The 15269-nt window shown below is 47.9% G+C and overlaps 1 protein-coding gene across 3 annotated transcripts in view; it reads right to left on the bottom strand.

Annotated features, from left to right (window-relative positions):
- Lpin1 (lipin 1) overlaps positions 1-15024 on the bottom strand; it is a 103628-nt gene extending 88604 nt beyond the window's left edge. For all 3 annotated transcript variants that reach the window (XM_029484351.1, XM_021179736.2, XM_029484352.1), the window contains exon 1: positions 14892-15024. In XM_029484351.1, coding sequence (XP_029340211.1) covers positions 14892-15005 — 114 coding nt within the window. In that variant the 5' untranslated portion in view covers positions 15006-15024. The remainder of the gene's footprint in view (positions 1-14891) is intronic.
- Positions 15025-15269: the final 245 nt, after the last annotated feature.

A 15269-nucleotide genomic window follows, 5' to 3' on the forward strand; every position in this document is an offset into this window, starting at 1 on the left:
AGAAATTAATGGCACAGTCAGTCCTGCACAGAGCAAAACTCCAAGGCCACAGCCTTGCCTGCCTGGCCTGGGAAGCCACCCAAAGCCCAAGGGCATGCTGGAAAGCCACCCAAAGCCCAGGTGCATGACAAATCAGGGCTGTCTTCCTTCCCTCAATAGTTGTCCTCGGAAGACCTATTCTTGAACTCATTTTCCTTTGAGTAGGATGAGGTAGAGCTTGTTCCCCAGCCCTGTAAGATGGGAGGGAAAGAGCCAGGGTGAGGTCAGAAGGACAAACTCTAGGTGCTCACACACTAGTAAGGACTTGCAGAACCACATAAGGACATCACTCTGAGATTTTGTATTTTTGTTTTGTTTTGGTTAAGGTTGTTTGTTTGTTTGTTTGTTTGTTTTTCTCTCACATTTCATGACCTGCAGAATCAAAATGACCTTTCCCAAGGCCAGCTGTTTCTCCATCCCGGCTCCCATTCCCAATAGGATAGGAGTTGTTCTAAAGACAGAGCTGCTCAACACACATTCCCAGCATCCACCTCTGTGCAAGGTTATTCTGAACTCGAAGCCAGTTCTTTGTAAGTACCTTGAGCCGCCATGTTCTCTTTACAACCACCACCAACAAAAAAATCTGAACACTGTGACTCTGGGTAATAATTGAAATGTGCCCTGCTTTTTTAAACAATGGTGCCATCATCTCTGTGTGCCCAAAGGCAAACCACAGAATGTGTGCCTCCAACTCCTCAGCAGTACGATAGAGATAACAACTACTCCCAGGGGGAGATCAGCTTTTGGGGAAATAAGACTTGTGGTTCGGAAACTACAAGTGTGTGTGTGGTGGGGGCAGAGAGTGGATCAGAGAGGCAAGGTAAGGAAGATCCAAGGATAAAATGGGCAAAAGGCAGCCTCAAAGGAGCACCTACCTATACCAGTGCCAAAATGCTCCTGGGACTTTGAGGTGGTGATTACGTGAGTGGAACAATGAGAGAGAAATAACAAAGTCATGTTTTATCTAGAGAGCTGGCTAGTCCAGAAGGATGAAGGTTGGTACCCTACGTTCTGCCTTCCATCTCCTCTCCAGACAGCAGGCGTTGTAGGAGGGGTAGAAAGACAGTCATCCCAGAGTTCAGTCTTAGCCTCTCCAGTCAGCTGGTCAGCTTCTCCCTGAAGTTCAGGATAGCTATGTCTCCCTCATCTCCTACACTTCTCCCTCATCATCTGGAGATCTGGACTCTGGCACAGTTTAAAATATTGAATGTGGGTCAAGTGAGTTGGCCTATCAGGTACAGGCTCCCGATGGTCTGACATCAATCCCTACAACCCACATGGTGGAAGAAGAAAACCAACTCTCCAAAGTTGTCCTCTGACCACCACCACCACCCCCCCCCACATACACACACGCAGGCCAAGGCACACACAAGCACATGCACACATACATGCCAAGGTATACACACACAAACACACACATGCCAAGGTACACACAAGCATTGTATGTACCACCCACACCCAAAATAAATATAAGAAAATTTTAGATATTCAACCTAGTTAGTGTTCCCTGATGCCTTGTGCTCTTTCACGGTCACCTGGGCTGAACAGTCAGCTCAGAACAAGCCATTAGCAGTACGTACCTGCTAAGCTATCAGTGGCCTGTATGTGTGGTACATCCCTTTTTGCAATACACGGTATAAATGTCCCCATGTAATATAAAATACAAACGGTCTCCTGTCCATCCTTCCTGGGTCCCAGCAAGTCACGTATCTGGAGCACTTATCCCCAAACTCAGTGTCAGTTCCTCTGGTCCCCTTCAAGTCTTTGCTCCAATGGCGTCTTCCCAGTGAGCCTCCCTCCCGACTCAGAGCCCGGGCCCTACACTCTGCTCTATTTTCCCTCTCATATAGCACAGCATACAATGTTTTGCTTTCACTGTTTGTTTATAAGACTGTCCAGGATGGGAGGTCCAGGAAGGCTAGACTTTAGTCTGGGTTTAGGCTGTGTGGGCCAGAATTGCTCACAAATCTCCAGCAGAGGAGCGAGCATCTAACTGATTTCAGTAAACATCACTGGGTGATCGAAGTGGGCAAAGCACAGCCTGGTGATTGCCTTGGACCATGGGGCTAAGATCCTGATTTGGGGCTTGGGGTATATCTTAGTGGTAGGATGCTTGTCAGGCATGTGTGAGGCCATAGGCTTACACTCCAGCGTCACAATAATGATAATAATGGCAAATAATAATAATAATGTCCTATAATAGCTCATATTGACTGTCACTGAAATCCACTGAGAAAATAATTGACTGTTTTCTCCTTATAGTGGGTATATATGAAAAGAGCGTATATATATTTTAAAAAACAAAATTTCAAAAGCTATACATGCCTATTATATATTCAGTCCTATCCTCAGTGGCTGATGAGGTACTCCAAGAACCATGGCCCTGTCTCCTTCGCATCGCATGCACACTGTGTCCTGCCTCCGTGCTCCCCTCCCCCCCCACACACACCAAGGCTGTCGAATGAAGCCAGACCAGAGTCCCAAAGCCACTGTGCCATATGATGTTGCAGAAGATCTGAGGAAACAGAGATGGCCGCGGGGAGAGGGATCGCAGAGGCTGAGCTCAGCTCTCAAGAGCCAAGGGAAGGGTGAGTTCCTAGAGATGGCATTGACACAGAGTTGGAGGGCTCTGCAAACCCTGTACTGGTCACGGGGTAGATCACGTGATAGTTGCGGACCATCTGAACACATTGTTTAACCTCCCCTCGACTTCCTTATCAGCTCAGAGAAACCGTTCTCCACAACCTACAAAAATCAACTCTTATTTCAAGAGCCCCAAAATGCTGTGCCAAACTGACTCGTTGACTCAGTGGGAAAAGGACAAACCCGCATTTTGGACACTCTTACCAGACCTTTTCCACTTAAACAGGGTCTTGTGTAGCCTAGGCTGATCTCAAACTTGCTATGTAGCCCAGGGTAACTTTGAACTTTTGATCCTCCAGCCTTCACCTCCCAAATGCTGAGTTTACTCACTTCTAATATCTTTGGGACCCAGCTGTGAGGCTTTTATCTAGTTCTCCGACTCTCCAGCGCCACCTACTGTGCACAAAGCATCCATCCCCACCACCTGGAAGTTCCACTCTGACCCAGTCCAGACAAAGTCTCTATGATTGATTATGTGTATGGGAAAAGCTGATCCCTGTCCCCAGATAACATATCTTCCTGACTTCAGCTACTCTCAGACTGCAGCGAATTCTCAGTATCTCAGGGGGATCTCAGAATCCCGTTCGTCTCTGTGGCTTGGAATTTAACAAAAGGTACCTGAGCCTGCAGTGTCTCACTTTCTGATAACGATTTTCAAAGGAAGACATCTATAGAAAGGAGCCTGAACAAATCCTGTCCTGCAGTACTCTGTGATCCAATTCCAGCAATCCTAGTCTCATGTCCCTTGGAGGAAAGTAGAGAAGGAGGCATGAGCTCTGGGAGTTGGGGAGGAAGCATTCGTAAGACACTTACAGGAAGCTCCAATCACTGCTATACACGTCACAAAGTTTATGGTACAAAGACTAATCCTGTTTTTTCACCAGAATCAGCTAAAGGTTTCTATAGCATTGTACACTCCCAATCCCTGTTTATCAGCTACCAATAGCAAGCAGATGAGCCGACGGGAACCAGGCAAGGTCTAGAAGATCATTTAGCCTGAAACTATTTGGTTTGTGATACATGCGCGCGCACACACACACACACATACACACACACACACACACACACACACACACACACACCTCACAATAATGCACTTGGCAACTTAATTTCTTCTCCTGGGTTTACAAACTATGCACACATACTTCTCTCCAAACAACACACCCAGCAACCACCTGGTTCTCTCCACCTACACTAGGAAACAATAATATACTTCTCTGCCCCTAGTAACAATCAAATTTAGATAGTTGCTATCCATGTATGTTCCCATATTGTCCAGGTATGAAGAACAGAAAGGCCAATCTGGCGTGAACTAGCTTAGGATGCATGTGCAGTAAAGCAAAACTATGTCCACCTTGTACCATCGTATGCATATGCATAATTGGGTGTGCATATGATTAAAATTAAATGCATTATGGGAAGAAAAATGCACAGTGGGAAAATGAATATGTGACCACTCAAAACAAGGATCCATCCACTACTCTCCTGAGTAAACTGCCCTCCTTCCTCCAGACTCATGGCCCTCTGTCAATCTTGGTAGTGGGTCCCTCTACAATCGGCACTATCATTTCTCAAACGAAATTATATTGTTCCTTTTACAAATCTGTGACCCCATATTTTCAGTTCTTTAGGTAAGAAGCCAAGAACCTGGAAACACCCGACTTAGACCCAGATGACCTACAGTAATGCAGGGACTTGTCAGAGCTTTCAGTGACTCTGCTATTTGGGAATCACTCATTGCTTTGCAAGTCCCACAGCAACTGGACTTTCAAATAAGGCTGCTTGCGAGCAGAGTGACTCACCGACATCACAAAGCAAGGATGCACCAGAGCCAAAGCAAAGCGGAGGGAAGAACACCAGCCTCTGGAATGACACTTTCACAGAAGGTCAAAGCTTTGACTGTCCCAGGTAAGAAGAAGCAGGACACACCTTTTTGCTTTGAACACATCTTCTAGGAAACCCAGGCGTCAGGGAGTGGATTGTGTCCTAAATGCCTTCCAGTGAGTCATTCTTAGCACTGGAAAACGAGGGACATTAACTCCTGCAAGAAGGCATCATTGGGAATGTGTACACATCATTCAGCTGTGCTGAAGCAAGTTTTCCTTTCCCATGGAGAACTTGGAGTGTCAGGCAGAGAAGAGCAGGCACAGGCACCCAAGGACACACGTGCTTTCTACACACATGGTCAAAAAGGCTCCAGTAAGGCATTTGATAAAAATCTTCCATGAGGCCCAACAGGGCAGATGAGAGGGCTTGTGGGTGGTGGGGCTCATGTACTGAGTCCAGCTAGATAAACCACTCTATCCAGGAAAGGGAGGATGGTTCAGATGGAGGCTTCAAATGGTACACTGGTGGCTCTAGTCTTACCCTCTCTTAAACATTTTAGCAATGTTGAGCTAAGAAAGAAAGCATGTTTGTAGCTTATGGCCAAGATGACATCATAAATTGGTTCTTCAAATCATCTTAACCCCCTGGTACGTAAATAGATGGAAGAAAAATTACGTCATAGAGAAAAGACACAGGCTTACAAAGAGGGTGTTTGCAGAAGCCGAAATCAGAGCAGAGATGTAAAGAGAGGGTTAGCAAGATGGCTTCGTGGGGAAAGGTGCCTGCTGCCAATTCTGACAACCTGAGTTCAATCCCTGACTTCCAAGTGTGTACCATGACACATGATGCCCCCTTCCCCTACACACACACACACACACACACACACAAATAGATACATATTTTTTAAAAAGAATGTAAAGAGTTGGATGTGGTTGAGCAAGCCACAGGCCTACAGACAGTGACTGGTACTTTTCTGTGACTCTAGTTTCAGAAGATTCAGTGTCCTCTTCAGGCACCTCCACCGGCGTTCATATGGTACATAGACAAACGCAGGTGGAACACCCATACACATGAAATAAAATTTTAAAATATTTTATGTCAGTTTTCTACTTACTTATTATACATGTGCCCATGCCACAGTGCACATGAAAAGAGCAGAGTGTGACTTGCAGGAGCCTGCTCAGACTGAGCTGAGATTGTCAGACTGGTGGCAATCTACTGAGCCATCCCACTAGCCCCCAATAGCCAACTTACCGCGCTCCCTCCCTTTTCCTCTGTGTGTGCCTCTGTCTCTCTCTGTCTCTGCCTCTCCGTCTCTGTCTCTCTGTCTCTCTGTCCCTGTCTCTCTGTCTCTGTCTCTGTCTGTCTGTCTGTCTCTCTCTCTCTCTCTCTCTCACACACACACACACACACACACACACACACACCACTGGTTCTCGGAAGCACCAGCAAGTCAAAACACAGAGTGTAATTCTGACACTCACTACAGAAAGTCAGACTTCATTTCTCACAAGAACTCAGTGTAATTAGAATAACCCTTTCCAACCCTGGCCAGGCGTCATCACCAGAGCTGTAAGAAAACAGGGCTGCCTGGGGCCCAGGCCTATATACTCAGATTCTACATCATCTGGCTGCTCTGTGAGCAGTCCTGACTGTCCAGGGCTGACATAAGCAGAAGATGCTCAGCTCTGCCTATAAAGCATGATGACCAAGCAGGCCACACCCATAGTCAGCACTCAAGACTAATGTCCTATGTCAAGTCTTCCTTCTGGTGGGAATTTCCAGAAATGGATCCCCCAAAAGTCACTCTCTTGTGGCTCTTCATGTGCACACCCCATCTGCTATCACCCCCTAAGAAGGCTCCTGCTAGGGTCAGCAGAAAATGACCATCACTTCAGAGACATTAGATCTCTAATTCAGGCTGGAGAATTAGCATCCGTGAAAGTCAGGTCCCATGTTTCACGTGCAGAGAGAAACAGGAAGGCAGCATCTCTAGTGGAGAGAGCAGAGTCTTTGGAAATAGGCGACCCTCCATGGAAACAGCATGGCTGCCGGATGACACAGCTGAGAGAGAGACAGACAGACAGACAGAGGGGCGCGCGTATGCACACGCGCACACACAAATGAAATACTAATAAAACTCTCTCAGGTCCTCTGTGTGTGACTAATTGTCAGTGTAGGATCTCTCTGTCTCTCTCTCTGTGTGTGTCTCTCTGTCTCTCTCTATCTCTCTGTCTCTCTGTCTCTGTCTCTGTCTCTGTCTCTCTCTCTCTCTCTGTGTGTGTGTGTGTGTGCACGCGTGCGCGTGTGTTTTACATTCTTATTTACTATTACATGGTTCATGTTAGGGGCTGAGATCAGAGGACACTTTCAGGAGTCAGGTCTCCCCTTCCACCACGTAAACCTAGAGAAATAAATGCAGACAATCAAGTTTGGCAGCAAGTGCCTTTATGCATGAATCCACTGTTGGATTCTTAGGCAGGGATAGAGCAAAATATGGAAAATGGCAGATATGGTACCCAACGTGAACGTTTACACAGTACACAATAATAAACCAGATAAATCACCTTAAAGCACTTTGGATCACCAAAAGCCCAAGAATAACTCATGTCTGCAAAATGCCGTTTCCCAAATTGACGGCTTACATTCACGTTGACGCACGTTCTCTCTCTCCATGTACTGACGCCATGGCCATTTCTAACTGTGTAAAAGCTAGATACTCGAGCTCGGCTCGCTTCACCAGCCACTGCAAAGTGTCTATCAGATGGCTATTAATAAACTTGGTTTCTGCTGAGGTCAAATCCGGTAAAAGGACGGACGAGCCAAGTCTCCCCTCCCCCACCCCTTTCATTTTGAACTGGTTTAAACCACTTCATTCTTAGATGAAGAGAATTCATTTAAGAAGTTCAATAAAACTCTTATTGTTAGCTGAAGTTGTTTTAGGTATTGATTCATGTTCCATTTGTTAACGATGGCCATTCCTTACTGAAGAAGGAACGAGTTCCCTCAGCAAGACCCGGCCTGAGAATCTTGTGACACCGCCCTCTAGAGGCTAGTTCTGAGCCAGAACACCAGAGCCTTATTCAGAATCACCTAGATCATCAATGGCTCTAAGCTGCGGGTGAGACCCCTTTGGGAGTCAAACAACCCTTTCACATGGGTGGCCTGGACCATCAGAAAGCACAGATAGTTATGTTACAGTGTACAACAATACCAAAATCACAGGTATAAAATAGCAATGAAAATAACGTTACAGCTAGGGGTCACCACAGCGTGAAGAACTGTATTAAAGGGTTGCAGCATTAGGAACGTTGAGAACCACTGCCCAAGATCACTCCTATAAAGGGCTGCCCTTGAGGAGAAGGTAGGGGAGGGGGCAAATAAGAAACAGGCGAGGCCCGAGAAGTCTAACAAGGCAGCGAAGCAAAGCAGAGCCCCTGGTGTGGCTGTGAAGGAAGGCTGGAGTCTGCTACTCCATGCCAAAAAGAATGGCAGCCATGGCTGCAGAGTGAAAGACATGAGGATGTCTCCAGGATGTTAACTCCTCTGGGGGGTACAGTACTGAAACCTTGGCACAACCCCACAACCCCACAACTATCCAACTCTGAGTCACCCTGGTCCCTTTTGTAAAAATCAAGATTTAAAAAAAAAAAAGGTTGGAGAGCCATCCACTCCTGGCCTGGCCCTTGCTCCAGCAGACTCTCCTGCCTACGTCAGCATCATTCTTGGCACTAGCGAGCATTGGAGGTTGAAGCTCCAGCAACTGGCGGGGACCCAGGGTCACCAGTGAGGTCAGCGTGAGCCTGAGACCTGCCTGGAATTCACAAGCTTTGCAGGGCTTGTGGAACTTTACACCGGTTCATGCTTTCCTCTCAGCTTCTTCTGATACATTTTTTCATGAGAAGTTTTTTCTACAACCTTAAAAACAAAATCCTTTTCTAAGACGAAATAGTAACCATCAGACTCCTCGCCAACATCACCTCATTCACCCCAGGACAAGGAATGCAGACTCCTAAGCACCATGCTTTCTGACTTGTTTTGCTTTTTTTGGAGACGAGACCTCCATATGTAAACCGGGCTGGCTCAACTCATGATCCTTCTGCTCCAGCTTCCCAAGTGTTGGTATTATAGACACATCACCACGCCCCAGTTTGAAAGATTAAAAAACCCAAGACCACTGGAGCCCCCCAAACAGTTGTGTCAAGGACAGTAGCTTTGTTTAGAGGCAGCAGAGCTAGTATTTCATCCAGAGACTGTGGGCTCTAAAGCCGGGGTACCCTGTGTTCTCTAGCCAGAGAAGTGGTTCTCAACCTGTGGGTCATGACCCCCTCACAGGGCTCACCTGAGACCATTAGGAAAACAGTGATTTTTTTTAATTTTTAATATTTTTATTACATATTTTCCTCAATTACATTTCCAATGCTATCCCAAAAGTCCCCCATAGCGCCCCCCACTTCCCTACCCACCCATTCCCATTCTTTTGGCCCGAAAACAGTGATATTTGTGTTACAGTTCCTAACAGTATCAGAACTCCAGTTATGAAAATAATTTTATGGTTGGGGATCCCCCCCCCCGATAGCATTAGGAAGGTTGTGAACCACTGACCTAGAGGAAACAATTAGACATCAAAAGTTGTGTCATCTCAATTTGCTAGAGGGAAAGAGAGTGGAGGTACAGGCTGGAGGCCTGGAATGTCACAGCCTGAGATCGACGGAAACACTAGGCTCACTTAAAAGCAGTGTCTGCTTGTCTCTGGTAACTCAACTCCATAAAGCAATACAAAATCTATTTATATCAGAAACACAACTATGAAGTGAAGAAAATCTAGGCACATACTTTAAAGAAGAGAAGAGGTCCACCGTAGATTGTACAGTTATGGAGGTGGCAATAACTAAACCCGCGGGGATAGGCAGGGCTGTGGTGGTTGCAGGGAGGAGTAGATCAGTGCCATGTCCATACAAGATGATGGCTATGCTCCGTGGAGCATCCAACAGACTGCCCCGCCTGCTCATTCCTAGGACTGGCTTTAAGTCCTTACTCTAGTGAGATTTCTGGTTAGGTTACTGTTACTGTGCTCCGTGATGAACAACTCAGGAAGGAAGGAGTTCACTTCCGCTTACAGTTGTATGCCATCACAGAAGGAAGTCAAGGTAGGAATTCAATGCAGGAACTTGGAGGCAGGAACTGAAGAGGGGGCCATGGAAGAGTGCTGCTCACTGGCTTGCTCCTCGTGGCTTATTCAGGCCACTTGCTTATACAACACAGGACCACCTGCCCATAGGTGACATCACCCTGGGGCCCTTCCACACCAATACTTAATTTATAAAATGCCCCCAGAGATTTGTCGATGGGCCAATCTGATAGAGGCAACTTCTCAACTGACATCCCTTCTTCCTAGATAGTTTGCGTCAACTTGGCAAAACAAAAAACAACAACAACAGAACTAATCACAACACTTCTGCAATGTGTTCATTCTAACTTGGCATCATTAGGTCCCTTAGGGATCAGGTTAAAGCCATGTTCTCAGACGGTGGGTGGATCATGATCCCTTTGTGGGTTGAACAACCCTTCCACATGGGTTGCCTAAGGACATCGGAAAACACAGATACCATTATGACTCACAGCAGTAGCAAAATTAGTTATGAAGTAGCAATGGAAATAATTTTATGATTGGGGGTCACCACAACATGAGGGTCTCAGCTCAGCGTTAGGAAGGTTGAGAGCCACCGTGTTAGAAGACGGCTGGTTTTCTGCATGTGATGTCAGGGTACCACCTGCAGAGGGAGCTCAAGACTCTCGTGCTCACCTGATACTGGCCAAGGTGGGCCTTAGTCGCAGGGGCAGGAGCCATGTAAAGGCTGTTACCAGACTCCCCTCTTCCTACCTCTCTGCACAACACTTCCGGCCATTTTTCTCTCTGGTTCTCCCCCAACACTCCTGCCCAAAGGCAAAAGCTCTTGGACACAGGTGCTCAGCCTGCACAGGGCATAGACAGACCTTGTCCCTTGGTGCCAGAGATCCCCCAAGAAATCATCCCCCAGCCTCTGTCCAGGTATCTGGAAGGTGGAGGCAATATCCTAGAGACAAACATGCTCTGTATTTAGTCTTTTTTGTAATCCCTAGCAGAGCCTAGATCTGACAGAGTAGGTTGGGCCTGGGGTCCTGAAGAGTCACCTCCCTGGAGATCCAGCTAAAACCTCTGAAGAAAAGGACATGGCCCCAGGCAAGGTGTGTCCAAGATGGATGAAGTTTGTGCACAACGCTGAGGAGTGGCTGGGCTGACTAAAGGTCTGGCCTGGATGAAACCTGCACTCAGGATAGATAACAATAACACAAGGTTCCATTTGTCTATGTCCTAAAAGTGCTCTGTAGGTCCAACACCTAAGTGAACATATGTACTTTTGCAAATTATAGCATATATATAATTTATAGTACAGATAAATTTATATAGTTATATATTATATTTTATAATATAGAAACATGTAACACACACACACACATATATATATGAAAGAGAGAGAGAATCTCATGTACAGCTAGCTGTGTCGTCAATGGTGACCTTCAGCTCCTGATTCTGTTGTCTCCAGCTCCTGTGTCCTGGAGTCACATACATGCACCACTATACCTTGCTGTATGCGGTGCTCAGGGTGAAACTTGAGCTTTGGACATAATGGGCAAACACTAACTGAGTTCTATGCCCGGCCCTCAGTTTTTTGATCTCTTAAAGTTTAGATTTATTAATTTATTTTACATGTGATATGTGGGTTGCATGTATATATGTGCATCACATGCATGTTTGGTGCCCAAGCAGTTCAGAAGAGGACTTTGGATGCCCTGGAACTGGAGTGAGAGATGGATGGTTGTAAATCTCCAGGTGGGAGCTGGGAATTGAACCCAGCTCTTCTGCAAGAGCAACAGGTGCTCTTCACTACTGAGTTCCCCACCTCCGGCTCAAAATTTGATTACTTGTCACTATTACATTTACAGCCCTTAGCCACAGGGCATCCTTCCCAGCTTCAATGGTAGTATTAAGGACAATTTCTGTCTTTGGAACTCTGGTGACTCTTTTATCGTTAAATATTAGAAGCACTGCTTTACAGATGGGGAAACTAAGGCTCTAGCAAGCTAAACTGGCATATGAACCCAAAGCTTTCTGGCTCCTGCACTTTGGCCTTCTGGGTCTCATATTTGGCCCATGACTGCTTGCTGTCTTTCAGAGGCTAGGTGCCCAGCCAAGATGAATGTCAGAGTGCACGTCCCAACTAGGAAGAAAGAAAAAAAAAAAGACTCCCCGAGAGCAGGCAGCTTGGGGTAGGAACACCCTGTACCCTCAAGCTTGCTTGTGCTCACACTCACCCCCCAGACAAGTGGGCTCTATCCCTGATTGCTGTTTATTGAAACCCTACTCCTCTTCTGCCTTAGGCCAGCTTCTCACAGGCGCCTTCCTGGCCTTGCTCGGCACGGTCACTCCTGAACTGGGCCTTGAGAACTCTGTGGATGGCAGGCTGCAGTCTGCCCACCCACAGTTGCCTGACCTCCTTTAAGGGCCAAGCTTAGCATCTCCCCCACCCTGCTGGGCTCTAAACATACTCAGGACCCAGCAATGCCTATGGGCCTGAAACAGAGCCCAGAGACTCTGTGGCCAACGCTGCAGGTGGGTGGTGCCAGCTGAGCAGGTGCTTCCAGGAGCTGCGTCTCTGCCAGCTGCCCTTTTCCCAGCCTCACAGTGGCTGAGCTGCTTTTACCCTTCCCAGAAGCCAGGCAGCTGAGCCTGGGCCCCGAGCCAGGGCAGCTGTAGCTCCTGCCTTTGTCTGTTCACCAGATCCTCTGAAGCCACCCTGAAGCATCCCTGATCTCACAGGTCCGTCTGGGATCCTGCTCCAGAGTCTGGGGTTGGACCCAGTTCTTACGCTTCATTAAAGCCATAGCTTGGGCACTCCCTTGTCTCCTGAGATCCAGTGCCTGATCCTGATCCAGATCCTGCTCAAACCCCCACCAAGAGAGAAAGGCATTGGTTTCGCTGGGCCTGCTGTTTAGGCACTCCAGGATGCTATCATAACAGGGGGTCAGATTCTTCCAGAAGGCTGAGCCAATGAATCAAGGACCTACAAAGCCCAACCTTAGAGTCAACCCCCCTTGCGGGGAACCAGAAGCAGTGTGTCTCCAGCAGCAGCCAAGACTCTATCACCTCTCATTGTCTGTCCCACCCCCCACCCCCCCACCATAGCCTGTTTTGCTCTGAGAACAAACAAGAGAAGCCAGGCTATGGTGGCACAGGGGACAGACCTGTTACAGACTAAGCTTCTTCAGTGAATGAGCACTTATCTAGTACATGAGACCGTGGGGAAAGTGACCGAATTAAAGGGGACAAAGTGTGGATTTCAAACCCCTTTGTCCCTTTATTATAAAAAGCCACCGAAGATGGACGCTCCGCCTCGGCTTACAATGCTCTAGGCGTTTGTTCACATGCTCCTTTATGTCCTGCACAATCCACACTGACCACATTCCAAACATGAGCAGGGGCTGGAAGGGGCCTCGTCAACGAGGAGCTCGCCTTGCAGGCCCGAGGACCTGGCTTTGAGCCCCCACAAGAAACCCATGTGAAAAATCCTAGGTACAGTGGCTGCATGCTTGTATTTACAGGTGGGGAGGCAGAGATACAGAGCAGTGGACTTAGTTGGTTAGTCAGCCTACATGGCAAGTCCTGGATCAAGGAGGCACCCTGTCTCAAAAAACAAGGTGGGTGGCACCTGAGGAATAACACCTAGGGTTGACCTCTGACCTAACACACACAGACACACACATGCACACAGAGAGACAGAGAGACAGCAACAGAGACAGACACACACATGAAGAAACACACACAGAGACAGACACACATACAGAGATAGACAGATACAGACACACAGAGAGAGACAGAGACAGGCAGACAGGCAGACACACACACACACACACACACACACATACACGCACAAGCAGAACACAGATATTCAGCCAGAGAGCTTCCTCAGATTGAAGAGCCAATGGGCACAGACTGGAGGATAGAACAGACTCTTCACCATACACAGCGGTCCCGGCTTCCCACCATATATCTTCAATCCATCCTCCCACTCAGTCGCCATGGGCAAGTCCCATTTTAACAGTCAGCTTCCTCAGATGCCTGCTACCTGGGCTGGACAAGACAACAACATGACAATGAGGCCTGCATCTCAGACCTACAGGGTGTCACTGATTATGGTGGACACAGATGTGTCTGGTGGGCATCCAGAGCTGCCCACAAAGGAGGAGTGAGTTTGCATCTGAACTGATTCAGGTGAGGATGTGTGCTACATTTTTAAGTGGCATTCCTGGACTGAAAGAAGAAAAGCGACTTTAATTCCCGATTAACCGCAAAAAACAGCTCATTGACTGTCAGAGCAGTGTTCCCAAAGAGATGTGCCACTCCTGTCCCTAGGGCTAGGCCTATGGAAACACCTCCACAAGCACGGGTCCTTTCACAAAATATCTGCCCTTGGGACGAAGTGATTTATGGGTCAGAAGCGGGAGCAGAATCCAGGACCTCCTCTCTCCTCAGCTACCCTGACTACATTGCACCCCATCCCCCTAATGGACCACCTGTCCTGAGGATAAAGATGAGCAAACTGACCATCCTTACCAGGTGCTCTGGGACACCAGCCTCTGGGAGGCTTCTTCCTGCAGGTGCAGAATAACAGGTGCTCTCTGCTCCCAAAGCCTTCCCTGCCACCGGTCTAGCCCCTACATCTGGGATCCTAACAGAGTATCATGGGGATATCCAGGGGCACCATTTGGATCAGGGGCATAATGTCTGCACTGCACCCAAACCCTCTAGCCTTTTCAGGAATAGCGAGGTCTGAATCTAGCCCAGGTCCTATCCTCAATACTCACTGCCACTTAGAGTGATCATAGCTTCCTTCCCTTTGAACTTTGGGGTCTTCAGTGACCGTAGTTATGTCTAAGCAACCCTTTCCTGGACTTTGAATGAGGTCTGAAATAGACAGTACAGAAGAGCTGAGGGCTTCCGAGTCCAAGGAACCCCATGTCATACACAGTGCTGCAAATGACCATGGTAAAGACCAGTCATTTTCATGCCTCTCTGCCTTTCTCTCTGAGGAGGTGGGGACCTGAAAACACCCAGGCTCAGAGCATACCCCAAGCATTTTTTCCATTCAGCGCAAAGAAACCAGGCTTCAAGGCTGGAATACATCAACCTGTAAACAAACCTCCCTGAGAGCCCTAAAGTGGAAGCTTGCAGGGCACACAGCTGGATACCAGGAGGGCAGGACCCTCCCAAATGGAGCCTCTGGGCACAGCTGTGGCTGTGAGCAGACGCTGAGTCTTCAGGCAGCCACATGCAGTCTTACCCATGACCATGCCGAGTCGAGGGAGCTCTTGTCTCGTGATGCCTCCCACTTGGAGCTGCAGACACGATCCTGCTCTGCCATGGCTGGACCTGCACGGTCTAGCCACCTCCTCATTCAGTGTCTGGAGAGAAATGACCCTGGGGACACCCGGCTCAGAAGCTGGAGGCCGGGCCTAGTGACATCGGAGTAGGCAAAGCTGCTTCTCTTTACTGAGCCTGGGCCAAGTCACAAGGCCCAAGCAAAGAGCAGGGTGTTGAATTGCAAATCCTTTCCCACCTGGGGACTGGCTGACAAACACCACAAGGAAGATGCAAAGATACCAGAAAATGCCAGTTTCTGTCCAGTTTGTGCGGGCTACAAGGGAAGGGGGCATGAGGC

Source organism: Mus caroli, chromosome 12 (genome assembly GCF_900094665.2).
Source record: "Mus caroli chromosome 12, CAROLI_EIJ_v1.1, whole genome shotgun sequence".
NCBI classification, from domain to species: domain Eukaryota; kingdom Metazoa; phylum Chordata; class Mammalia; order Rodentia; family Muridae; genus Mus; species Mus caroli.